Raw genomic sequence first — 26632 nt, 5'->3', positions numbered from 1 at the left:
GGACAATCCAGGGGTGCAGAAGCAAAGGTCTTGCCCAGCGGAAAATCATGAAGAAGAATTCCAGCTTATTGGCTATTTCCTGAGTTTAAATTTGCCTTGGCTCTAAAGGGGGTGGGTTGCTGCTGCAGTCTACCTGAGAGGGTAGGATAACGCCCGCGATTCCCTGTCTGAGCGATTGCATGCATTCTTTGGTTTCGTGGGGGGAGTTTTTCTTGTTGATTATTAAGACCTCACCAGTGACACCCGTGAATTGAGTTTGCTTCCAAAAGGCAATACGGTAGGACGTGTGAAGCGAGCGAGACAGAGGTTTCTGTTTGAAAAGCAGGCCCCAGGGTTCAGCTTACATGGTGTTATCAAAGAGCGTCGCAAAAGATAAGCAGTTGTTGAAAAGGTTCGGCCCGTCTGTGATAGGGAGTTGGCTTCCCTCACTCTTAAGGCAAGCAGCAGTGTGGATTTGGGTTCCTGAGCGTTTGGTTTGCGGGGGTGGGGGACGTACACATTTTGGAACTGTGCGCTGCCTGCTAAGATTGAATCATAGAATCATAGAGCTGGATGGGACAACCAGGGTCATCTAGTCCAACCCCCTGCACAATGCAGTTTCCTGCTGCTTGGTGTGGGTTCGCACGAAATGCGGACACGTGAATCTGCCCCTGTCCAGTTGAACCGGGAACCTCCTGTATAAAAACAAAGGAAATGTTCAGTCACCAAAGCACACACCTCTGCCCTAAATTTCAGACACTGTCCGCAAGTATTCTCATGTCCCAAATGGTCTCCTCTAGAAAACATGTGAAGCAGTTGGTCCGAGGGCCTCGTTTTAATACCTTGTGGCTGGGGTGGACGGGAGGCAATTAATATGATTTTAATTGAATAATTAACTTATGAACGAATGAATCGCCCTGCGGGTGAAATGCCCAGTGCCATAATAATTAGCGCCATCCTCTGCTCAAAACTATGTGATTAGCACTCTGGCTCGCAGCTGGTTAATGGGTTGATTAATTGATTACATTAGGAGTTCCAGCTGGGTGTAGTGGTTAGAATGTCAGACTAGGATCCGGGAGACCCGAGTTCGAATCCCCACTCTGCCATGGAAACTTGCTGGGTGATCTTTCCTGCCCTGGACTAGATGGCGCATTCCAGCTCTAACCTCAAAATAATGTACCTGAGATGTACTGTGCTATGTCAACAGCATCAGCTGGAGAGGGACAGGATCTGCCTGCCATTTGTTGCAGGTCATCCGGTCATGAGTCAGGATTCTTGTGACTTTGGTGACTCCTCGTTCCAGCGAGGCTGGGAAAGGAAACTCCTGGCTCCCGACTGACAGCAAACGGCCCACCCTGTAGCCTCAATGATGAGAGTTCGAACTCAGCACGGCCCAGTCGTGATTGCTCTTTCAGTTCCCTCTCTGAAGGTCTGCTGGAGGAGGTCCCTTCTTTGGGGTCACTCACTTTGGGATGTCCATGCAAATCAATGCAGCTATCAATTGTGTGGGATGTGGAATGGTGTGGTAGAGCCCAATCTTGTCAGATCTCGGAAGCCGAGTAGGGTCAGCACTTTGGATGGGAGTCCACCGAGGCAGACTCTGCAGAGGAAGGCAACGCCCAACTACCTGTGCTTCTCCCTTGCCTTGAAGGCCTCTTGCTGGGACCACCATAAGTTGGAAGCTAAGCAGGGATGACCCTTGGAAGGAAGACCACCAAGGAAGACTCTGCAGAGGAAAGCAATGGCCAACCCCCTCTGCTTCCCACTCGTTTTGAAAGCCTCTTGCTGGGGTCGCCGTAAGTCAGCTACGACTTGACAGCACTCTGCACACATACATAAATTGTGTGTGTGTGTGTGTTAGAGAGAGAAAGAGAGAGCATGTTTTGTTCTTTCCTTACACGGATATCTCCTGCAACCAGGGTGATAATTAGACACCTTATCCCCTTTCAAACCCGTTGAGGATTTGTTAAGAGTCAGTTCGTCCTTTGATATGTTCCAGAAATATCTGAATGCAAACACATTTGCAAAGGAGGATATTTGCTTTCTTTCTCCCACCCCCAGTCTTGGGAGCCAGATAAGAAAAGGAAGGAGCTTTAACTATTACCGCTTGCTCTGTGTACCGATAAGATTCTTCCTCTCGTCAGGCGACAGATTCCAGGTGGCTTGAGGACAGATTCAGTTCACACTAATAACCCTTGAAAGGCAAGAAAGGCGGGGGAGTTCTTGGGCTGCAGATACAACGTCGCTTTTAGTGATGACTTGCTCTATACAGAGCACCAGTGGTTTTTTGCCAGCTTTCGCTCTAGGGACAATAAATGTGACTTCAGAGCTGTGCTTTAGAATTTGCAGGCCTTGCTTACGGGGCGGGGGGGCGTTGATCAGTGGTAGAGCATCTGCAGAAAGTCCCAGGTTCAATCCCCGGCACCTCCAGTTGAAGGGAATAGGCAGGTAGGTGATGTGAAAGACCTCTGACTGAAACCCTGGAGAGCCGCTGCCAGTCTGAGCAGACAATACTGACTTTGATGGACCAAGAGGGGTTTGATTCAGTAGAAGGCAGCTTCAAGTGATCGGTTACCGATCTGCCGCTCGTCCACTTTTGATTACTAGACTGTGTTCAGTAGAAAAGAGCAAGAGTCCTGCAGCACCTTAGACTAACAAAATTTCTGGCAGGGTATGAGCTTTTGTGAGCCACAGCTCATTTCTTCAGATGCAGCAAAAATGTGAGTCCATCATATCCTACCAGAAATGTTGTTCGTCTTTAAGGTGCTACTGGACTGTTACTCTTTTCTACTGCTATTGACAGACTAACATGGCTCCCCAACGTAGACTGTGTTCAGACAGTCATGTCTGTGTGCTTTGCTGCAGTTTCCAGTCAGGGTTCCCTTTCTCTCCCCTGTAGACTACCACAGTGGGTAGCCGTGTTAGTCTGTTTGCAGTAGTCAAAAAGGGCAAGAGTCCAGTAGCACCTTAAAGACTAACAAAAATATTTTCTGGTAGGGTATGAGCTTTCGTGAGCCACAGCTCACTTGCCCTTTTTGACTACTGTAGACTACCAGTGAGCACACATGTGCATTGATTGAGAAGCCGTGTGCACAGGCGTCTTCAGGGGTGGCACGACCTCATCCAGACACCATTTTGCATTCTGACGGGCACAGTGCCAGTGGGCGAACGGGCACAAGCATGCCATTCACATGTCAAGAAAGGAATCCCAATGCACTGGTGTAGCCAGAGGGGTGTTGTACTTAGTGTGTGGGAACAGACTTCTGAGGCCTGTGTTCAAATCCCCCACTCCGCTATTAACCTTTGCTTTAAGTGAAATGTTGACGTTGACATTAAACGAACACATAACTGAGTCAGTCCCTTGTCTACGCTGATAGGTAATGGCTGCCGAGGTCTCAGACTGTGGTCTCTCACTTCACCTGCTATGTGTGTTAAGTGCTGTCAAGTCGTTTCCGACTCATGGCGACCCTATGAATCAATGTCCTCCAACATGTCCTATCTTTGACAGCCTTGCTCAGGTCTTGCAAACTGAGGGCTGTGGCTTCCTTTATTGAGCCAATCCATCTCTTGTTGGGTCTTCCTCTTTTCCTGCTGCCCTCAACCTTCCTTGCATGACTGTCTTTTCCAGTGATTCTTTCCTTCTCATGATGTGACCAAAATACGATAGCCTCAGTTTAGTCATTTTAGCTTCTAGGGTCAGTTCAGGCTTGATTTGATCTAGAACCCACTGGTTTGTTTTGGGGGGGGGGGGCGTCCATGGTATCCGTAATACTCTCCTCCAACACCACATTTCTAAAGAATGTACTTTCTTCCTATCAGCTTTCTTCATTGTCCAGCTTTCACTCCCATGCATAGTAAAAGGGAATATGATGGCATGAATTGACTTGATCTCGGTTGCCAGGGACACCTGCCAGGGACACTTTTAACTGAGCGGGCTGGAGATTGAACCTGGGACCTTGTGCATGGAAAGCATGCCGAAGACCCTGGAGAGCCACTGCCAATCTGAGTAGACAAGTCTGACCTTGGCAGGCCAAGGGTCTGACTCAGTATACAGCAGCTTCATGTGTTCAACTCACCTCCAGTTCCCAAATGGACATTACGGCTGAAATGAGAGTTAGGCCAGAGCACGTCTCCTAGCCAGGAAATGCCACCTGTTCGGGCCCTTGTGGAAATGACTTGCCGTTTTTTGTCAAAACTTCCACGTAGTTTCATTGGAGCAAACAATTCCATCTCCCTCTTTGGCAAGGAGCTGATTCTGGAGAGCAGGTTCCAAGTGCTGCAAATGAGAGGCTGAGATTGCCGCTGCTTGATTTCTCCAATTAGCCCTCCTTTTGGAGAAGGGGTGCTTCAAAGGCAATTTTCAGCGTCTGTTTTGTTCTGGGCCAAAGCCAGGCAAAGTTAAGAGGGGGACGAGGGCTCTCTTCTGAAGTGCCGGGGCATGCGGAGCTTCTCTCGTTCCGTTTGCAAGAGATTTGTGCGCAGAATGAAATTCAAGTCCGATGTCTGAGGAACGAGAACCTTCTTTCTCTGCTGAGTTGAGCAGTTTCTTCTGGAATCATGGGAATTCTATGGGAAGAATACAAAATGAGTTACGTTGGAAGATCAGTGGGTTTTTTTTTTAAGAAACTGGTTTATTTTGTAATGTTTCCAAGGAGGACAGAGAGGGGGGGAAGAAAGAATACCAGGAGTTATAATAAGAACCCCAGGGCTGTGGCTCAGTGGTAGAGCCTCTGCTTGGCATGCAGAAGGTCCCAGGTTCAATCCCCGGCATCTCCAGTTAAAGGGACTAGGCAAGTAGGTGATGGGAAAGACCTCCGCCTGAGACCCTGGAGAGCCGCTGCCAGTCTGAGCAGACAATACTGACTTTGATGGACCAAAGGTCTGATTGACTATAAGGCAGCTTCATGTGTTCATGTGTTCATGTGACACATTAAAAAAAATCCCTGACCTGGATAGCCTGATCTTGTCAGATCTCAGGAGCTAGGAAGGGTTGACCCTGGCAAATATTTGGATGGAAGACCTCCAGGGAAGTCCAGGGTCGTGACCCCGGACTTGGCAATGGCAAACTGCCTCCTAATGCCTCTTGCCTTGAAAACGTCTTGCCTATTATATGAGGTGTTGCGGAACACAGGCAGGATAAATGCTGCTGCAGTTGTCTTGTTTGGGGTCTTCCTAGAGGCACCTGGTTGGCCTCTGTGTGAACACACAGCTGGACTTGATGCGCCTGGGTCTGATCCAGCAGGGCTTTTCTTATGTTCTTATGTTCTTAACCCTACCAGGGGGTGCCATATGTGACTTGATGGCAAAAAATAAAATATAAAATACAAATAAAAATACAAATAAAATAAAAAATACAAATAAGATAAATACAAATAAAATAAAATAAACGAAGTGATGGTATCACTTTGCTCTGGTTAGACCTCACCTAGAGTACTGTGTTCAGTTTTGGACACCGCAATTTAAGAAGGATGTAGACAAGCTGGAATGGGTCCAGAGGAGGGCAACAAAGATGGTGAGGGGTCTGGAGACCAAGTCCTATGAGGAAAGGTTGAAGGAGCTGAGTATGTTTAGCCTGGAGAGGAGAAGGCTGAAAGGGGACATGATAACCATCTTCAAGTACTTGAAGGGCTGTCACATAGAGGAGGGTGCCGAGTTGTTTTCTGTTGCCCCAGAAGGTTGGACCAGAACCAACGGGTTGAAATTAAATCAAAAGAGTTTCTGGCCATCTGTCAGCAATGCTGATTCTATGACCTTAAGCAGATGATGAGAAGGAGGGGCATCTTGGCCACCTTCTGGGCGAGGAGTAGAGGTCACTGGGGGTGTGGGGGGAGAGAGGTAGTTGTGAATGTCCTGCATTGTGCGGGGGTTGAACTAGATGACTAGATTAGTTGGTCCCTTCCAACTCTGTGATTCTATGATTCTGTGAATGAGGAATCAAACTTGGTTCTCCACATTACAGTCCGCTGCTCTTAACCACTACACCCCTGTGGCTCTCTCACACTGGAGGGGGAGGGGCCAGTGCCCCTCTTTTCCTCTGTGAAATTGTTCATAGATTAAATGCCATTCTGGCTAAATTGGATCACTGCAGAGCAGTTACAGCGTCACTAGTCGGTGTTTTTGCAGAGCCTTTCCTAATGACAGGTCTTGCGCCGCTCCGATGGCCCTGCTGACTCACATTTTTCTGGACGTCACTGTTTTATGTATCTCCACACTACATGCACAAATCTAATTAGCTTGCAAAAAGAAACAACTTGATGAATGGAATGAAGACAGCAGGCACTGGTGACTGGACAGTGGGTTGAATCCTATGACCCCCGCTAATAGCAATTCCTTCCTCTGGTCCAAGGGGCTGTTAGGGCTGGAGGAAGGTCCCACCATTAGTGAGTACGGTGGCAGGCTGGTGATGGTGAAAAGTGTCATCAAATCACAGTCAACTTATGGCGACCCTGTAGGGTTGTCAAGGCAAGAGACATTCAGAATAACATCAGAAAAGCAATGCTGGATCAGACCAAGGGGTGAGGGAAGCTGCCCGTTGGACTGGCTGCAGGGGGTGCTTCTTCCCTCCAGTCAAATGGGCAGCAGTGTAGAAGCCCTGCTGGATCAGACCCAGGCCCATCAAGTCCAGCAGTCTATTCACACAGTGGCCAACCAGGTGCCTTTAGGAAGCCCACAAACAAGATGACTGCAGCAGCATTGTCCTCCCTGTGCTCCACATCACCTAATATATCTGGCATGCTCCTCTGATCTCAGAGAGAATAGGTATGCATCATAACTAGTATTCATTTTGACTAATAGCTGTGGATAGCCCTCTCCTCCATGAACATGTCCACTCCCCTCTTAAAGCCTTCCAAATTGGCAGTCATCACCACCTCCTGGGGCAGGGAGTTCCATCATTTAACTATGTACTGAAAGAACAGCACTGTGGTGTTCTCTAAAAGCACCGATCCAGCACCGGCTACTCATCCTGGGCCAAACCTTCATATTTCCATTTTGGAAAGCCGTCAGTCACCCATCCAGAAGTTTTGATTGAATAGTTTTGATGGTGACGCAGACCGGCTCGGAGGGGTTCACGTTATTTGCCAGCTTAAATCTCTCATTAGGAAGCAGCAGCAAGCCCTGCTTGGGCACATAAAGCCATTTCTGCATGCAACGGCACACTTCCCATCGATCTGGCTTTGGTGGGGCTTCTGTCAATCGAATCGGAGATGTGACGGAGCTGCTCTGAGGTTCTCCATTTGTGATATTACCGACAGCTGCAATCCTCGATTGAAATTGTTGCCCAGGGAATTCTGCTGCTCCGGCCGAAGCTGTTGCCCCAGGAGGGGGTGCAATATTTGTGTATTACACTTCAGCAGATCTCATAGCCATGAAGCTGCATGGAGGTTGGGAGGGCAACACCTTTCCCTCATAATTGCAGATTAATGCTGGGTTTTGTCTTACTGAGCTGCTCAGCTGACAGCATCACCTTAGCGGAACGGAACGGTAGGATGCAACTCCTTGTAAAAGCTGTTTTGAGGGGAGCATCCTGATGACTTCATGGCAGTCTGGCAGCATCTTGGATAAATAAAGTGGAGTTCACAGATGGGTCTTTGGGTTGTTACTCTCGCCACAGGGAACAAGCCAGGAGGCATAACATCCAAATCGCGAGATGTCATAGTTCTGCTGTACACAGCATTGGTCAGGCCACACCTGGAGTATTGGGTGCAGTTCTGGAGGCCCCACTTCAAAAAGGATGTGGACAGAATGGAGCGGGTGCAGAGGAGAGCGACGAGGATGATCAGGGGCCTGGAGACCCAGCCCTAGGAGGAAAGGCTGAAGGGATTGCAAATGCTCAGTCTGGAGAAGAGGAGGTTGAGGGGGGACGTGATTGCTCTCTTGGAATATTTGATAATAATGGGTTTAAATTGCAGGTGGAGAGGTACCGACTGGATATTAGGGGAAAAAATGTTTACAGTAAGAGTAGTTCAGAAACAGAATCGGCTGCTTAGGGAGGTGGGGAGCTCCCCCTCGCCGGCCATCTTTAGGCAGAGGCTGGACAAGCACTTGTCAGGGATGCTCTAGGCTGATCCTGCATTCAGCAGGAGTTTGGACTGGATGAGGAGCCCCATGGCGCAGAGTGGTAAGCTGCAGTCCTGCAGTCAAAAGCTTTCTTCAGTGTTCAGCTTTCACACCCATACATAGTAATCGGGTAAACGATGGCATGAATTGACTTGATCTTGGTTGCCAGTGACACATCCTTACCCTTAAGAATCTTTTCTGGCTCCTTCATGGCTGCCCTTTCCAGTCTCAGCCTCCTTCTGATTTCTTGACAGCAGTCTCCCTTTTGGTTGATGATAGAGCCAAGGAATAGAAAGTCTTGAACAATTTCAGTTTCCTCATTGGGGGTTACCGCACTTTGTATTCCCAGCAATGTATTAAGAGTTTGAAAATGTTATAAAAAACCATTGTTTTAAAAGGGGTTTTGGATACTACGGCTTATAAATGGTTGGAAAACGTCTTCACAGCTAAAGGGGCCAAACAAAGTGCGAACAGTATTTTTTATAACATTTTCAGACTCTTAATACATTGGTGGGAATACATAGAAAGTGCTAACAGTATTTTTTATAACATTTTCAAACTCTTAATACATCAGTGGGAATACATAGAAAGTGTGAACAGTATTTTAAAAAACTTTTTCAAACTCTTAATACATCGCTGGGAATACAAGTGCGGTAACCGTCATTGTCAACCTTAAAGTTGAGTAATTCTCCTGTAGTGATCCTTTTGTCTTTGTGATGTTTAACTGTAGTCCTGCTTTGGCACTTTCTCCTTTAACTTTAACTGGACTCTTGCTCTTTTCTAAATCCAAAATGACATTGGCTTGGAGCCTATGAATGAGTTCTGTGCATGCTTGTTGTCTCTGGTACTTCCTTTCCCACTAAAACGTCTATTTCTGCAAGGGCCCACTGAAAACCAGTTGGTTTTGCATAAACGGAAGGTGAAAAGGGAGCGCATTTCGCAGCAGGGATGCTCTAGCCTGCTCAGAACTCATTCCTAGGATCCAACCCATAATTGCCCTGAGCTGAATGGCCCAGGCTAGCCCGCTCTCATCGGATCTCAGAAGCTAAGCAGAGTCACCCCTGGTTAGTACTTGGATGGGAGACCACCAAGGAAGTCTACGCAGAGGCAGGCAATGGCCAACCACTTGCCTCTTCCTACACTGTTGATTGGCATTACATGGCAGAACCTGCAGCTGGAAAAGCTGCGCCTGGATGCATCTCATCTGAAACTATTCACACAACCTCTGAGCTACCCCCAAACACCAGCAGAATGCCGTAGTTCGTGGAGAGTTTATTGTTATGTTCCATCTAGCCTGCAATCAACCTCTTTTATAACAAAATCAAAATAGGAATAATTCCTAACCAGGATTGGTTTGGGTCTCAGGTTATTATTTTTTCCAGCAATATTTTTAATGTTTACTACCAGACGGTCAGTGAGGAGCTTCTGTCTCTCCATCAGTAAATGGAAATTTCAGACATAAAAACAGCAACACTCAAACTGTGTTGGTGCAATAAACCATTTCTAATCCAAATGAATCAAATGGCTGAGGAGAGGTTTATTTTCCATCTGTGTGCCCTGGCTTGTTTCTTCCAGTCTCCATATTAGCTTGGGGTGTATGAGGTTCAATACCCGATCTTGTCACCACAGCATTCCCCGGCGTTATCAGTGTGCTGCGGGCTGATTTTTGCTTACTTCTTATGTGTTTCTGCATGTCGGTATTGACAGGTCTAGGGCATCCTCATTGGGTGTTATCGCACAAAGGCAAATTGTGCGTCCTCACCACCCATAAATTAATCCGTTTAGGAAATTCCTCCCCACACTTCCCCCTGCTGACGCTTTCAACACTGGGTCCAAGATGTAACATTGTCCCTACTCACCAGGTCTTGTATAACGTGTTTTTCGAAGGGGGGAGAACAGGAGAGCACCACGTTATTGAAACGTCATGGTGCTTTCCTGTGCCTCCCCTTTTTTTATCCCCACGTAGGGCCAAAGAGCCATTGGGTCAAAGAAATTGATTTATGGAGTTGAGCTGTTTGTACCAAAGGCCCTATGTCCTTTTGTTCGGGTTTAAAAAAAAAAGAGGAAGTGGCAGGAGGTGAAATGGCCACAGGGAAACACGAACTGGAAAGGGGGGGTGGAGTCAGCGAGGGGTAATATAGGAAAAGTGGGTGTTGAGGTTGGGTTTCTCAGCAAAGCTCTGAACCCTTCGCACCTACGAAGAAGATGTCATGGAGTCGGGGCGGGGGGATTCACGGGAAAAGGGTTTCCGGAAAGTACAACTTTTTTGCACTTCGGAAATGGCTCCACAACCAAACCGGGGTGGGGGAGGTGCGCGGAGTCCTGAAAATATGGCTTTTATACAGCCCGGAAAAGGTTTTGGACACTTGGTGCATTAACCCCCATTCTGCATCATATGAACATAAGAAAAGCCCTGCTGGATCAGACCAAGGTCCAACAGTCTGTTCACACAGTGGCCAACCAGGTGCCTCTAGGAAGCCCCCAAGCAAGACGACTGCAGCAGCACCGTCCTGCCTGTGTTCCAAGGCACCTGATATAACAGGCATGCTCCTCTGATCCTGGAGAGAATTGGCATGCAGCATGATCAGTATCCATTTTGACTAGTAGCCATGGATAGCCCTCTCCTCCATGAACATGTCCATTCCCCTCTTAAAGACTTCCAGGTGGGCACCCATCACCACATCCTGGGGCAGGGAGTTTCAAAATTTAACTATGCATTGTGTGAAGAAATACTTCCTTTTATCTGTTTTGAATCTCTCACCCTCGAACTTCAGCAGATGACCCCACATTCTGGTATCATCAGGAGGGCCGCTGCGCATGATGAAGCTGCCACATGGAAGTTGCTTCATATGCCAGGAACTCCACATGGAGAGGCATTCATTACTGCCATCACAATGCAGATTTTCTCTCTCACCCGTTTAAGGCTGAGGCCTCTGCTCCAGGATGGGGAGGGGGTTGCTGGTGTCAGACCTCAGGTGGCCCCTTCGGACCAGAAAGTATATGGATACAGGAGTCGGAAGTAGAAAGCAAGTTAAAAGCAGGAAAGCAGCAGGAAGCAGGAAGGGGGGACATGATAGAGGTCTATACAATTATGCATGGTTTGGAGAGAGTGGACAGGGAGAAGCTTTTCTCCCTCTCTCATAATACCAGAATACGGGGTCATCTGCTGAAGCTGGAGGGTGAGAGGTTCAAAACAGATAAAAGGAAGTATTTCTTCACACAACGCATAGTTAAATTGTGGAACTCCCTGCCCCAGGATGTGGTGATGGCCGCCAACTTGGAAGGCTTTAAGGTGGGAGTGGGCATGCCCATGTGTCAGGCTGTTATCTCGGTTCAGTTGTTTTCTTTCGTTTCTCTGCTGAACCGTCCAGACCTCAAGGACGGCTTCACATACCAAAGCCTGGGAACGCCACTCCTGGGAAATAACGCTCTGTTTATGCTTTGTAATCTCCCGCCATTTCTCTGCCTTATATTTCTGAATACTGAGCAAGACAGCTCATAGCTGTCATCTTATCCTTAATGCACTGTAATGCCTATTTGACCAGTAAAGCCATCTGCTTGGATTCTGACTGTCTCTGTGGTGATTTCTGGTTCAATGGGTCAAGAGCTGACACCATGGAGGAGAGGGGTATTCATGGTTACTAGTCAAAATGAATATTAGTCATGATGCATACGTTTTCTCTCCAGGATCAGAGGAGCAGGCCCATTATATTAAGTGCTGTGGAACACAGCCAGGATGGTGCTGCTGCAGTCGTCTTGTTTGTGGGCTTCTTGGAGGCACCTGGTTGGCCACTGTGGTGAACAGACTGCTGGACTTGATGGGCCTGGGTCCCATCTAGCAGGGCCTTTCTTATGTTCTCATGTTCTTATGATGCAATGAATGAGAAGCTTCAGTGGGGCAACCTGGCTTGCAACACAGGTGAATCTTGATCTTCAACATTCCAGGCACCAGACTGAGTTTCCACTCACAATGACTGAGGGCCGGCAGTCCAGCCGCCTTCCTGAGAAGTCCACGCTGGCCACAAAGACACTCTAAATGTCGGCCTGCTTCTAATTGCTCAACCTGAGGCTACGTCTTGCCTAGGAAAGAGTTTTCCAGCATACAGCAACGTTAAAGAGCTGCAGGGAATAGAGACTGGATTTTTGCAGATCTCTGTCTTGTGCTACAGGATTAGTGCAATCCCCATGAACCTGCCCATAGCCTTTCCCATACATGCATCTTACTCTGATGTTCTATTACTGTTTGAGACGGTTTTGTCCTGTGAAGTTAGATCAAGGAGCTTGGAGTCTGTACCAGTGTGCTGGATTCATTCATGGTCTTGAGCTAGAGAGCATCTCTCATCTGTAAAATGAGAGAATCTCTCTCTCTCTCTGCCTACCTACCATTGGTGTTACTGCAGTTGCCTGTTAACCAGCAGCTCATTCGAAAGCAGAAATGACTCTGTGCATATTCCGTGGCTCTTCAGCCATTTGTTTTTCCAGCAGTCATAACCAGACTGAGTGCAGTAATGAAAGGAGGCGGAAAGAGTATTCAGGTTTATAATATTGGGCATGGAGTAGAGAGAGTTGACACAATGAACTCTTTCTCCCTCTCCCAAAATACTAGAATTTGAAGGCATCCAGTGAAGCTGGTGGGCAGGAGATTCAGGACAGACAAAAGGAAATACTTCTTTACACAACGTTGGATTAAAACGTGGAATTCGCTGCCAGAAGATATAGTAATTGCCACAGGCATGGACGCCTTTAAAAGCAGATTGGACAGATTCATGGAGGAGAGGTCTGTCAGTGGCTACTAGCCCTGGTGACTGAAAGGAAATTCCACAGTCAACCTCTGAATCCCAGTGCCAGGAGGCAACATCAGGGGAAGGCCTCAGCCTCTGTGCCCTGTTGTTGGTCCTCCAGAGGAACTGGTTGGCCAGTGAGTGAGATGGGATGCTGGACTAGACGGACCCTCACTGGTCTGATCCAGCAGGGCTGAGGTTACTATGAAGGCCTTGGCCTCTAGGCCCTGTTGTTGGCCCTCTAGAGGAACTGGTTGGCCACTGTGAGATGGGATGCTGGACTAGATGGACCCTCACTGGTCTGATCCAGCAAGGCTCTTCTGAAGTTTTTCTGAAGGCCTCAGCCTCTATGCCCTGTTGTTGGCCCTCCAGAGGAATTAGTTGGCTCCTGCGTGAGACAGGATGCTGGACTAGATGGACCCTCACTGGTCTGATCCAGCAGGGCTCTTCTGATGTTCTTATGTCCAGCTCAGGGATGTGACATTACAGGGAAGACGTGAGGCCTCAGGACCATGGACAGTGGTATGAGGAGCTATATGCTGCCCCCTGGTGGCCTGACGGCTGATGAATTCAGCCCCAGCAGTGGTCAGGAAGCCGTGTGGTCTTTAGCGGCCATTTGGGGAAGGGGCCCAGTGTTAAGACGTTCTTACAGCGTGCCTTCAGCCTGTTAAATTCTTGTTAAGCTGCTCGGGGATATATGTTTTTATGCCCTGGCTGGGTTTTCAATGCTGGGTTTTCATTAACAGCTTTTAATGTTTGGTTCTTATTATGTTGTATTTTGTAAGCCCCCACTGGCAGGTTCCCTGGAGAGGCAGCATAAAGATTTCCTCACTAAATATTGAATTTGCGAGTTTGCTTCCCAGCCTTGTGTTGGTGCAGCAAGTCCTTTCCTGCATGGTGTAGTGGTTAAGAGTGGTGGTTTGGAGCAGTGGAGTCTGATCTGGAGAACCGGGCCTCTACGAAGTCTGCCTACCTCACAGGGTGTCTGTTGTTGGGAGGGGAAGGGAAGGTGATTGTAAGCTGGTTTGATTCTTAAAGTGGTAGAGAAAGTCAGCATATAAAAACCAACTCTTCCTCTTCTTCTTTCCTCTGGCTTGTACCTTTTTCTCTCTAGCTTTTGTCTTTTGCAGCACTTTATTTTAAAGAACTTTTGGTGTACATCTACCGGGAGGGTATGCCTAATGAATTCCCTCCAGACACTTAGTAGAAGATGCTTTGCAGACCGCGAGGGGCAATTACCAGACCTGCCCTTTGCCAAACCAGCCAGGGAATAAAACTTCCTTTAGGCATGAAATCCTTTGGCTATTGGTTCAGAAATGAGGTGACCCAACAGCCCTGAAGAGGACATCTCAAGGAGGCTCTGAGATGTCGATGGTATCATCAGCTCATAAGGATACATGTGGAACGGTGATCCATCATGAGGGGCTCCTTGTTGCTGCCCATGAATCAACTCTAGGAGACAAGCAAAGAAATGGAACGCTTGTGCTGCTGCTGGCTTGCGATGTAAAGTAACGTATTGAGCATTTTTTCTTGGGTCTGCATCATTGCCCAAGTAAAAAAATCTGAAGCTAGTTTGCTTAACAAAGCATAAAACATCCAGGAGTCATCTTTAGAAGGAGGAGGAAAAGAGTTGGTTTTTATACCCTGCTTTTCTCTACCTTTAAGGAGTCTCGTGAACACATGAAGCTGCCTTATACTGAATCAGACCCTTGGTCCATCGAAGTCAGTCTTGTCTACTCAGACTGGCAGCGGCTCTCCGGGGTTTCAGGCAGAGGTCTTTCACATCACCTACTTGCCTAGTCCCTTTAACTGGAGATGCCGGGGATTGAACCTGGGACCTTTTGCATGCCAAGCAGATGCTCTACCACTGAGCCATGGCCCTTCCCCAAAGTGGCTTACAGTGTCAAAGTGGCATACAATCACTTTCCCTTTCCCTCCCCACAACATGACCAGACTTCCATGCTCTTTTCGACAGCTGCTGGATTTTCCTTGCTGTGCTGAAGTACCTGGTTGCACATTCAACGTCCATAAGACAACCAAGGCTGACTCTACTCTTGGTAACCACTGCCTGCAAGAATCTTTCTTGTCCCATCCTAAGTTCTGTCTCTTGGTCACTCTGAATATTGGGAATGGGCTTTCAGAGTCAGTGTGCCGTAGTGGTTAAGAGCAGCAGACTCTAATCTGGAGAACCGGGTTTGAATCCCCTCTCCTCCACTTGAGTGGCGGACTCTGATCTGGAGAAGTGGGTTCAATTCCTGACTCACTCCTACACATGAAGCCAGCTGGGTGACCCTGGGCTAGTCACAGTTCTCTCCGAACTCTCTCAGCCCAACCTACCTCACAGGGTGTCTGTTGTGGGGAGGGGAAGGGAAGGTGATTGTAAGCTGGTTTGATCCTTCCTTAAGTGGTAGAGAAAGTCAGCATATAAAAACCAACTCTTCTTCTTCTTCTTTTCCTGGCCCTGAGGTCTGTGGTTAAAAACCTGCATCCCAGCTCTACACAGCATCATTGGCTGATAGGGTGGGGATCGTATCTTGATTGATGGGAGGATGCAGAACGAGATACTGGCAACATTTGGGCCTCCAGAAAGGGCAGATAAGGCTGCCAGTCAAGTTTATCCTTGTAATCGGAAAACGTTCCCTCTGCTGGAAACCCGAGGATGGATGATTCACTGATAGACAGTTGTTCATTTCGTCCTCTCGAGCTACTTTCCCGAATCGAAATAATGAATGGCAAGAGAATAGATCTGCCGGAGGAGCCTCGGTAAAGAGGCCTCCGTTGACCTTGAGCTGGGACCAGTTTGGTACGCTGGGCGGGCAGGCAGGGGGAGAGGCGAAGAGAAGAGGCAGCCTTCTCCGGCAAGGGCAGGGGTTTTCTCCCCCCCTCTCCCACCAAGATCAAGCACGGTTGTCTTTCTGGACGTGAGTGAGAAATACCCTGGATACGATCAACGATGAATCGCCTGACTCCTCCGCAGAATCCTTAAACAGCCCGCCTCGCTAGGGTCGCTCACTGACAAGAGGACATGCTAAACACATGTCAAGTGGGTTTTGATGGGTAGTAATTTTGCGAACATTGAAAACCTTTACATTTCGGGAGGCCATTCGCCTCCCCGCAACGAGCGGCTGCCTTGTGCACCGGGGTCCCTCCCAGGTAGAAAAAGAATTGAGATGTCACAGAAGCGATGGGGGAGACAAGCAGGTGATATAGAACAGGCGCGTTTCCCCCGTCTGCTGCTAGGGTGGCAGCCCTTTCTGCTCTGTGTGATTATGGGGGAGAGCAGAGCAGATTTCACACTCTTCTCTCCGATCTTCAGTCGTCTCTTACTTTCCTTCTCAAACTCCGACGTGATTGGCTCATGGGAACTTAGCAGCCCTCTGCACATAACATAATGCATGTTGAAAGCAGTGTGCATAGAGTGAGAGGGGACTGGACATTTATTCATTTATTATTTTAAATTTCTATCCTGCCCTATCTAGTCAGCATGATGTAGTGTTTAAGAGCGGTGGTTTGGAGCGGTGGAGGACCGGGTTTGATACCCCACTCATCCACATGAGCGGCAGAGGCTAATCTGGTGAACTGGATTTGTTTCCCCGCTCCTACACATGAAGCCAGCTGGGTGACCTTGGGCTAGTCACAGCTCTCTTAGAGCTCTCTCAGCCCCACCTACCTCACAGGGTGCCTGTTGTGGGGAGGGGAGGGGAAGGTGATTATAAGCCGGTTTGAGTCTCCCTTAAGTGGTAGAGAAAGTCGGCATATAAAAAAATAGCTCTTCTTCTTCTCTTCTTCTCCCCAGCCAAACCCAGGCGCAGGGTGGGTAACAACATTAAAACCAGCCAACAGGCACAATAAATATTCAGTAAAACACACCTATCACTAAAACAATTGTAAATCATTTAAAGACAGCATAAGAACATCAGAAGAGCCCTGCTGGATCAAACCGGTGGTCTATCCAGTCCAGCATCCCATCTCACCCAGTGGCCAACCAGTTCCCCTGGAGGGCCAACAGCAGGGCATAGAGGCTGAGGCCTTACTCTGATGTTGCCTCCCTGCTCTGGGATCCAGAGGTTGACTGCCTCTGAATGTGGAGGTTCAGATGATAGGCCATTTGAGCAGTCTCCTTCATTCAACTCAAAAGAAAGCTACAATCTGTTAACTACTTCCGTTCTTTCCAAAAGGGGACTTCTAAGTTACTAGGTCCAGTTCAAGGTACTGGCCCTCACATACAAAGCCCTTCATGGCTGTGGACCCTTATTTCTGCCTTATGCCCCTGGTAACTCCTCCTATGCTCCTAGGCCTCCTTATGCCCCTGGTAACTTCCCTCCTCTGAGCAGGGCCCTCTGCAGGTACCAGCCTGCAAATAGGCAAGCTCAGCCACTGCTCCTTCATACATGTTCTCAGTAGTGGCCTGGAAGCTATGTAATGATCTTTCTGAGGAGGTCAGAAAGGCTCCCAAAGTTTTGGCTTTGTGTAAGTGATGTAGAACAGAACATAAGAACATAAGAAAAGCCTTGCTAAATCAGACCAAGGCCCATCAAGTCCAGCAGTCTGTCCCCACAGTGGCCAACCAGGTACCTCCAGGAAGCCCACATGCAATGCGACTGCAACAGCATTTATCCTGCCTGCGTTCCACATTACCTAATATAATAGGCGTGCTTCTCTGATCCTGGTGAGAATAGGTATGCCTCATGACTAGTATCCATTTTAACTAGTAGCCATGGATAGCCCTCTCCTCCATGAACATGCCCACTCCCCTCTTAAAGCCTTCCAAGTTGGCAGCCATCACCACATCCTGGGACAGGGAGTTCCACAATTTAACTGTGCATTGTGTGAAAAAAATACTTCCTTTTATCAGTATTGAATCTCTCACCCTCCAGCTTCAGCAGATGACCCCGTGTTCTAGTATGATGAGAGAGGGAGAAAAACCTCTCCCTGTCCACTCTCTCCACACCATGCATAATTTCATAGACCTCTATCATGTCTCCCCTTAACCATCTTCTTTCCAAGCTAAACGGTTTGGGCATTTTTATAAAGGAATAGGACTGAATTTCAACAGAATTATTCGGGGGAGACGTTTCAATAGAGGAGAAGTGTCTGTAGGCTATACTACTACTGTGTCTTATCTGTTACTGTATGTTTCTGTTTTATCCTCACTGCATTATATTTCTACTCACGTAACACCATCTCTTGCATTGTGCAACATGTCGTGTTTTTACTCACACCTCGCTGCAGACTTCTTCAGTCCTCGTCCTCTAACACTGTTTGTTAGACGTTTCCTCATCCTATTGGTTTTATTGACTTGCATTATGTAATTCCCCTTGAATCTCAGTGAGAAAGGAGGGCTATAGGATCCTTCCTTTAATGGTACAGCTCCTCACCAATAGGCTGTGAGCCAACCACACTGAACTGCTGGGCAGAATTTTTACAAGTATTTTATTTTATATTGTTTGTTTTTTATTTAATGGTATATATGTTCTTTAAATTATCCTCATGTCTCTTAAATTCAAATAAACCCAAAATAAATTTCACTGCTGGAACTGTGATAGCTGGATCACATTCACCCGGCAGAAATTGTGAAAGGAGAATTATAAATATCACAAATACAAGAAGAAGAAGTGGCGGAGGCTAATCTGGTGAACTAGATTTGTTTCCCCACTCCTACACACGAAGCCAGCTGGGTGACCTTGGGCTAGTCACAGCTCTCTTAGAGCCCTCTCAGCCCCACCTACCTCACAGGGTGCCTGTTGTGGGGAGGGGAGGGGAAGGTGTTTGTAAGCCGATTTGATTCTTCCTTAAGTGGTAGAGAAAGTCGGCATATAAAAACCAACTCTTCTTCTTCTTCTTCCTCCCCTTCCCAGGCTCCTCCCCCAAACCACCAGGAATTAATTGGTTTAAATTACAGGCAGAAATGTACTGGCTGGATATTAGGAAAACCTTTTTTACAGGAAGAGTTGTTCAACGGTGGAATGGGCTGCCTAGGGAGGCGGTGAGCTCCCCCTCACGGGCAGTCTTTAAGCAGAGGCTGGACAAGCACTTGTCAGGGATGCTCCAGGCTGATCCTGCATTGAGCAGGGGGTTGGACTAGGTGGCCTCTATGGCTCCTTCCAACTCTATGAGTCTATGATTTTATGAATTTCCCAATCTGGAACTGTAAATCCTAGCCACAGGCCTTTTGGCTCTGCTTGTTCCTTTTTTTGCGCACAGCTGCAAGGGGAACCAAGGCAGGGATTCCACACGGCGCTTCCTGCGTCCCCACATTCCCATGGAACTCCATCCTCACGGGGAAGGGAATGCCACAATATGCCTCACTGGAAGTAAATCCCCTTTAGCAAAGGGCTCCTCCTCCTAGCAATTCACCTTCTGTCTCTTTGCTCTCAGGGTAATTACTTCTGTTCTTTCGAGGCTTGCCAATTCTCTCCTAGCACTCATGTGCCAAAGGTTAATTATCAGTTTTTTGTTCCTTTGGGAGGGAAAGAGGAGGGGGTTAGTGCAGCTGTTTTATAGCCAGCCAAAATAACTATTCCTGTATCATTGTGCATGATCATAATACAACAATTATGAAATTGGGGAAGAGGGGGGGCTTTTCCAGGGCCACTTTTGCCTCTCCGTCTGCCAAAGAGCAGGAGGAGAGTTGTTATACTGGAAAGAGGAGGAAGAGCTGACAATGGAAAGAGGCGGTAGAAAGCACCAGGAAGACTTAATTATCATTTCCGTATTTATTCACATAAAATATTTCTGTGCCTTTTCTTTAGGGTCCTGCTAAAGGTAGCTTAGAGTTTTAAAAAGGTAAAGGTCCCCTGTGCAAGCACCGGGTCATTCCTGACCCATGGGGTGATGTCACATCCCAACGTTTACTAGGCAGACTATATGTTTACGGGGTGGTTTGAGATTTCCTTCCCCAGTCATCTTCCCTTTACCCCCAGCAATCTGGGTACTCACTTTACCAACCTCGAAAGGATGGAAGGCTGAGTCAACCTTGAGCCGGCTACCTGAAACTGACTTCCGTTGGGATCGAACTCAGGTCGTGAGCAGAGCTTTTGACTGCAGCTCACCACTCTGCCCCACAGGGCTCTTTAGAGCTAAAAAACAGATTAAAAAAATAAGCCGTTAAAAAACTATTACCCATAAAACAAAAGCAGCCCATTACAAAGCTGGTAAGATAAAGCTCCTAATGACAAGCCTGGGTGAAAAAAGCCCGTCCACTCTGCACTTGGGATGCTCAAACGCTTTACTCTGCTCTTGTCAGACCTCACCTAGAGTACTGTGTTCAGTTTTGGGCACCGCAATTTAAGAGGGATGTAGACAAGCTGGAACGGGTCCAGAGAAGGGCAACAAAGAGGGTGAGGGGTCTGGAGACCAAGTCCTATGAGGAAAGATTGAATGAGCTGGGCATGTTTAGCCTGCAGAGGAGAAGACTGAGAGGGGATAGGATAACCATCTTCAAGCACTTGAAAGGCTGTCATAGAGAGGAGGGTGCCGAGTAGTTTTCTGTTGCCCCAGAAGGTCTGACCAGAACCAACTGGTTGAAATGAAATCAAGAGATTCTCCATCTAGACATTAGGAAGAATTTTCTAACCCTTACAGCAGTTCCTCAGTGGAACAGGCTTCCTCAGGAGGTGATGGGCTCTCCATCCCTGGAGGTTTTTAAACAGAGTCTAGATGGCCATCTGTCAGCAATGCTGATTCTACAACCTTAGGTAGTTCATGAGAGGGGGGGTATCTTGGGCATCTTCTGGGCATGGAGTAGGGGTCACTGGGGGTTTGGGGGGAGGTAGTTGTGAATTTCCTGCATTGTGCAGGGGGTTGGACTAGATGACCCTGGTGGTCCCTTCCAACTCTATGATTCTATGATTCTAAGTCAGGAACGGGCTGCAAGTGAAGCAAAGTGCTGACAAATTGTCAACACTGCTCTGATAGTGGCAGACCACGTCCGCTTACGATGGATGAAACGTAGAAAGAGATGATAGGTGATCAGAAAAACCAGGCGGTGATGAGAGCTCGAAAATGAAAGGTAACACAGATCTAAGAAGGAGAAACATTTCTGGCCTGCAAGATTCAATGGTTATTATTTCAAATGGAGGATGAATACCCTACACAATCTTACAAGATGTTCCTTTGCTAAACGTCCCTCCTCTGGTGCAAGGGCCGTCTCATTTTTCACCGGGGGACCATGGTTATTTATATCCCAGCTCTATACAGGAAGGCCATTAACATGTAATCCTCTCATGTACCTGCCTGGTTGGTGGGAATAGCAGTAAAGGTGAGTGGTAAAGCAGAGTTCCCCCCCCCCCGGATGGTATTTATGGGGTTTATGACAAACATCTCCAGAAAGAGCCATCCCAGAAATAACTTGAGAAAGAATAGGGATGTGGCTAAGTATGAGAACACCTGTTTGCAGGCAGAAGGTGCCAGGTCCCTTCCCTGGAACCACAAAAAATATCAGACCAGAGTTCCCCTTAGCTGTTGGCTGAGGATTTACAATGTATTAGAGGGAAAACATCAGACTGGCCCCACTGAGCCAGGAGGACAGTCTAAGTCTGAATAAGACATTGGGAATTCTTCTCTAGAAGGTTTTGGATTTCTCACCCCTGCTCTTTTGACCCCAACATCAGTGTGGTGTAGTGGTTAGGAGCAGTGGTTTGGAGCGGTGGACTCTAATCTGGAAAACCGGGATTGATTCCCCACTCCTCCTCATGAGTGGTGGACTCTAATCTGGTGGACCGGGTTGGTTTCCCCGCTGCTCCACATGAAGCCAGCTGGGTGACCTCGGGCCAATCACAGTTCTCTCAGAACTCTCTCAGCCCCACCTACCTCACAAGGTGTCTGTTGTGGGGAGGGGAAGGGAAGGGAATTGTAAGCCAATTTGAGACTCCTTAAAGGCAGAGAAAAGCGGGCTATAAAAACCAACTCATCGTCTTCTTCATCTTCACATGAACACATGAAGCTGCCTTATACTGGATGAGACCCTTGGTCCATCAAGGTCAGTATTGTCTACTCAGACCGGCAGCGGCTCTCCAGTGTCTCAGGCAGAGGTCTTTCATATCACCTACTTACCTAGTCCCTTTACCTGGAGATGCCAGGGAATGAATCTGGGACCTTCTGCATCCCAAGCAGAGGCTCTACCACTGAGCCACGGCCCCTCCCAGTCTTTGTCTTCTGTGACTTCATGTAGCTTTCCCTTGTGCAGATCAAACTGTTGGTTCTTTGTGTTGTGCCCTTTTCTGTCTCCTTGCATTTTCATGGAGTAGGGGGTCATGGGGGGGGTGTGGGGGGGGGAGGTAATTGTGAATTCCCTGCATTGTGCAGGGGGTTGGACTAGATGGCCCTGGTGGTCCCTTCCAACTCTATGATTTGCAACATTCTGTGTGCATCATAGAATCATAGAGTTGGAAGGGACCACCAGGGTCATCAGTGGCTCAGCAGGACATATTGCCAGTGGGGAACCATGTGGTCTTGTGGAGGAGCAGGAATACCCTCTCCGTCCCACAACCCACTCTCTCTGCAGGCTCTTTCCCCACCCCACCCCATATCCCACTGGTCCTTCCATACTGCTGCCATCCCACTTCTTACTTCACCTCCTCATGGAATTCATGAAAATGTGGAATTCACTGCAGGTGAATGTAGTGATCGCCACGGGCCTAGATGGCTTTAAAAGGCGATTATACAGATTCATGGATATGAGGTCTATCAGCGGCTACCAGCCCTGGTGACTAAAAGGAACCTCCACATGGAGTAGGGGTCTCTGGGGGTGTGGGAGGAGGGAGGTAGTTGTGGATTTCCTGCATTGTGCAGGGGGTTGGACTAGATGACCCTGGAGGTCCCTTCCAACTCTATGATTCTATGATTCTACATTCAAAGTTTCAGTTCCAGGAGGCAACATCAGGGGAAGGCCTCAGCCTCTGTGCCCTGTTTGATGGTCCTCCAGAGGAATTGGTTGGCCACTGTGTGAGGCAGGATGCTGGACTGGATGGACCCTCACTGGTCTCATCAAACAGGGCTCTTCTTATGTTGTTAATTAGTCTGAAAAGGATGACTCCATATTAACAAATGGCCAAGGTGGCACCAGCCCTCCCATGCAAACAAGAAAAAGGCTTTTTTTCATTTTTGGTCCCTTCTAGCTCTTACTTTAACTTCTCGCCATCAGAATGATGTTGCCAAGCGCCACTATTAACCCCGGTCTAATGGGAAAAGATGCAGCTCAAGACAAACAAGATCTTCAAGAATCTGAGCCTTGGCTTGAAGCCATCTGCTTCTCTGGTAGCTTGCCCTACTTTGAAGATGGATTCTGGGATTTGGTTTGCGGCTGTTGCCCAGGCAGGAAGGCGAGGGCAGGCATTAGGCTTAGGGCTGTTTAGCCTGGAAAGAAAGCAGTTAAGGGGAGACATGATAGAGGTCTATAAAATTATGCATGGTTTGGAGAGAGGGGACAGGGAGAAGCTTTTCTCCCTCTTTTATCATACTAGAACATTGGGTCATCTGCTGAAGCTGGAGGGTGAGATTCAAAAAAGGTAAAAAGAAATATTTCTTGACACAACACATGGTTAAATTGTGGAACTCCCTGCCCCAGGGTGAGGTGATGGCTGCCAACCTGGGAGGCTTTAAGAGGAGAGTGGACATGTTCTTGGAAGAGAGGAGTATTTATGGCTACTAGTAAAAATGGCTACTAGTCATGATGAACACCTATTCTCTCCAGGATCAGAGGAGCATGCCTATTATTTTAGGTGCTGTGGAACATAGGCAGGACAATGCTGCTACAGTCCTCTTGTTTGTGGGCTTCCTGGAGGCACCTCCTGGTTGGCCACTGTGTGAACAGACTGCTGGACCTGATCGATGGACAGACTGATGGACTTGATCCAGCAGGGCTTTTCTTATGTTCTTATGTTCATTGTGCCTCTTCAGTAATGGAACGGTCCTTTCCAGTGAGTGTGTTCGATTGGAAACAGTGCAACCCGGCAATTTAGTTTGAATCCACTTTTTGCTTCTGTGGATCAAACCTGACAATCTGAATTGCTTTCTGGGCTGTGTCTTGACTTTTGGCCACTTGCCAATGTCGTTGAGGACAAACCGAGACAAGGCAGGAGAAAGAAGCTGTTCCTCCCCTGCGTTACCTTTGTTTGCCTTCAGCAGCTTTGGCAGGTAGACAAATTGTATTGGCATCTTCACCGCTGCTAGAGAGAAAAGGTGGAGGAGGAGGGTGTACCAACGCAGCAAGCAATCCGTCTGTGGGGAAGATTTTTCCAGGAATGCCACCGCCCCCAGAGGGCATGAAGCCACTGCTCCGAGGATGTCAGGAGAAGTGTTTGCAGAAAGGGAAACTTTCTCAAGAAGCCTTTGTGTCCTTACATGAAAGACAGAATTATGGGGAATTCCAGAAGTGAAATAAAAGTTCAATCATGAATGTGAGAGCCAGCGTGGTGTAGTGGTTAAGAGCGGTGGTTTGGAGTGGTGGATTCTGATCTGGAGAACCGGGGTTCGATTCCCCTCTCCTCTACATGAATGGCGGAGGCTGATCTGGTGAACTGGATTTGTTTCCCCACTCCTACACACGAAGCCAGCTGGGTGACCTTGGGCTAGTCACACTCTCTCAGGCCCTCCTACCTCACAGGGTGTCAGTTGTGGGGAGGGGAAGGGAAGGTGATTGTAAGCCAGTTCGATTCTTCCTTAAGTGGTATAGAAAGTCAACATATAAAAACCAACTCTTATTATTACTATTATTGAAGAGGCAATAAATCTGACCGCCTGTTAGCATGTAGCTCCCAAGATGGCAGCACCTTTGGCCATCTTTTGAGAACTGTTGACAGATTTTTCTAGCTAGACAGATTTTTTCTGATACAAAGTGATCAGACTTTCAAAAAGTTTACAATGAAGGGAAGATTTCAGCATTAAAAATATCTGAATGGAGTAATGTGTGTGTTAAAGTGCCGTCAAGTTGTTTCCAACTTCTGGTAACCCTGTGAATCAAAGGTTCTCCAAAATGTCCTGTCTTTGACAGCCTTGCTCAGATCTTGCAAACTGAGGGCCGTGGCTTCCTTTATAGAGTCAACCCATCTCTTGTTGGGTCTTCCTCTTCTCCTGCGGCCTTCAACGTTTCCTGGCATTATTGTTTTTTCCATTGAGTCTTAGTATTGCAAATCTGTTATTTACATGGTCTTTAAACTCTTCAGAAATATTGTTTAGGTTGTATTTTGGCACTAGAAATGTTTTGGTGTTCTTTTTCAGTTTTATTCTAATTTTCAATAATAACAATTCATGGTCTGTACCACCATTAGTTCCCGGTCTCTCTGTTGCACAGAGAATAGAGCTTCTTAATCCATCTGCTTCTATTTATGTAATCTATTAGATTTTGGGTAATTGGAGGTTTGTTGAATTTATTCTTGTTGTTTTTAATAAACACATCCAGTTCTGTTTTGGTGAGCTTGTGATAAGGAATTACAGCAATGTACCTGTCATGCCAACTCTGTCAAAAAAAAACACATTTGATACTGAAATATGGCACCCGCCAGATGCCCTTGGGATGTATAGTAAATCTTTAATGGTTTTTCCTTGAGTGCCCTGAGGAAGAATGCTTCCAGGAAGCCACTCTGACTTCTAGTAATATTGACGTGGCAAAGAGCTTGGCTGCCCAAAATACCATGCTGGCTCTTGGCGGGCACCAGGAAAGGTTTTGGTGGGCACCGTGACACCCACAGGCACCAGGTTGGGCACCCATGCCTTCCAGGTATTCGCTTCTGGAATTGTCTCCCAGAACAGCTGTGAGCATAAGGAGCTTCCTTTCTGTTTCCTCCTGACTTACAAATGTGGGCCCAGGGCAGCTTACAATATACAAGGTGCCAGCAATAAAGCCTGCTATTAGCTGCTTTAAGCATCAAACACCCCATGTAAGTATCGATATAAAATCAACAATGCAGAAGCCAAACAGCTCCTGGGACTGAAAACAACCAAAAGTTCTTTGAAATAAAATGGTCGTACAGGCCCTCTGAAAACTGGCAGGGAAGAAACGGCCCTCCCTCCCATTGGTGGCCAGTTCCAGGAACAAACCGCCGCGTGTGCATCGGTGCGTCTTTCAGTGTTTGCAGGACATAAAATGATCATCGGTGTGTTTGCAGATCTATAACTTCTGCCCCTTTCTTGTCGTAATCCACAGGCTGGTCACGCGCGCTGGTGGGAGCAGGAAATTGCTGTGAACGGGAAGATCCAAAAGGGAGAATTAATGACCTACAACTTGACGGAGCTGATCAAACCGGAGGCTTATGAAGTGCGGCTGACGCCAGTCACCATATTTGGAGATGGCGACTCGACCATTCGTGTGATCAAATATAGTGGTAAGAAACATTCTTTGAGGCTTTTTAAAAGGAAGATCTGTTAACGTGTGCCCTGACCTGGATGGCCCAGGTCAGCCCGATTTCATCAGTTCCCAGAAGCTAAGCAGGATTGGCCCTGGTTAGTACTTGGATGGGAGGCCACCAAGGAAGGTCCAGGGTTGCTACGCAGAGGCAGGACATGGCAAACCACCACCTCTGAATGTCTCTTGCTTTGAAAACCCTAAGGGGTCACCATAAGTCAGCTGTGACTTGACGGCACTTTCCACCACCAACATGGAAGATCTGTGCCAACTGCTGTCTCTTGCAAGCGGTGAAGGGAACACAAGTCCTATTGCCAAATCTGAAATTTGGTTTTCAAAGCTCAACTGACAAGTTATCTTCCAGGTAGGGGAGCATTGCAGAGGAAGATTGATGGGCTGGGGAGAAGAGAAGCACATGCACACACGCACACACGCACACACACACACACACATTCTTCCCATGCACCCATAT

The 26632-nt window shown here is 47.7% G+C and overlaps 1 protein-coding gene across 1 annotated transcript in view; it reads left to right on the top strand.

Annotated features, from left to right (window-relative positions):
* MDGA2 (MAM domain containing glycosylphosphatidylinositol anchor 2) overlaps window positions 1-26632 on the top strand; it is a 438982-nt gene that overhangs the window by 388076 nt on the left and 24274 nt on the right. Inside the window, exon 11 of the mRNA XM_056851084.1 lies at window positions 25963-26140. Within this exon, the coding sequence (XP_056707062.1) occupies window positions 25963-26140 (178 nt within the window). The remainder of the gene's footprint in view (window positions 1-25962; window positions 26141-26632) is intronic.

Source organism: Euleptes europaea, chromosome 6 (assembly GCF_029931775.1).
Source record: "Euleptes europaea isolate rEulEur1 chromosome 6, rEulEur1.hap1, whole genome shotgun sequence".
NCBI lineage: Eukaryota > Metazoa > Chordata > Lepidosauria > Squamata > Sphaerodactylidae > Euleptes > Euleptes europaea.
The sequence above is the reverse complement of the archived record's forward strand: the minus strand, read 5'-3'. Positions and strand labels throughout refer to the sequence as shown.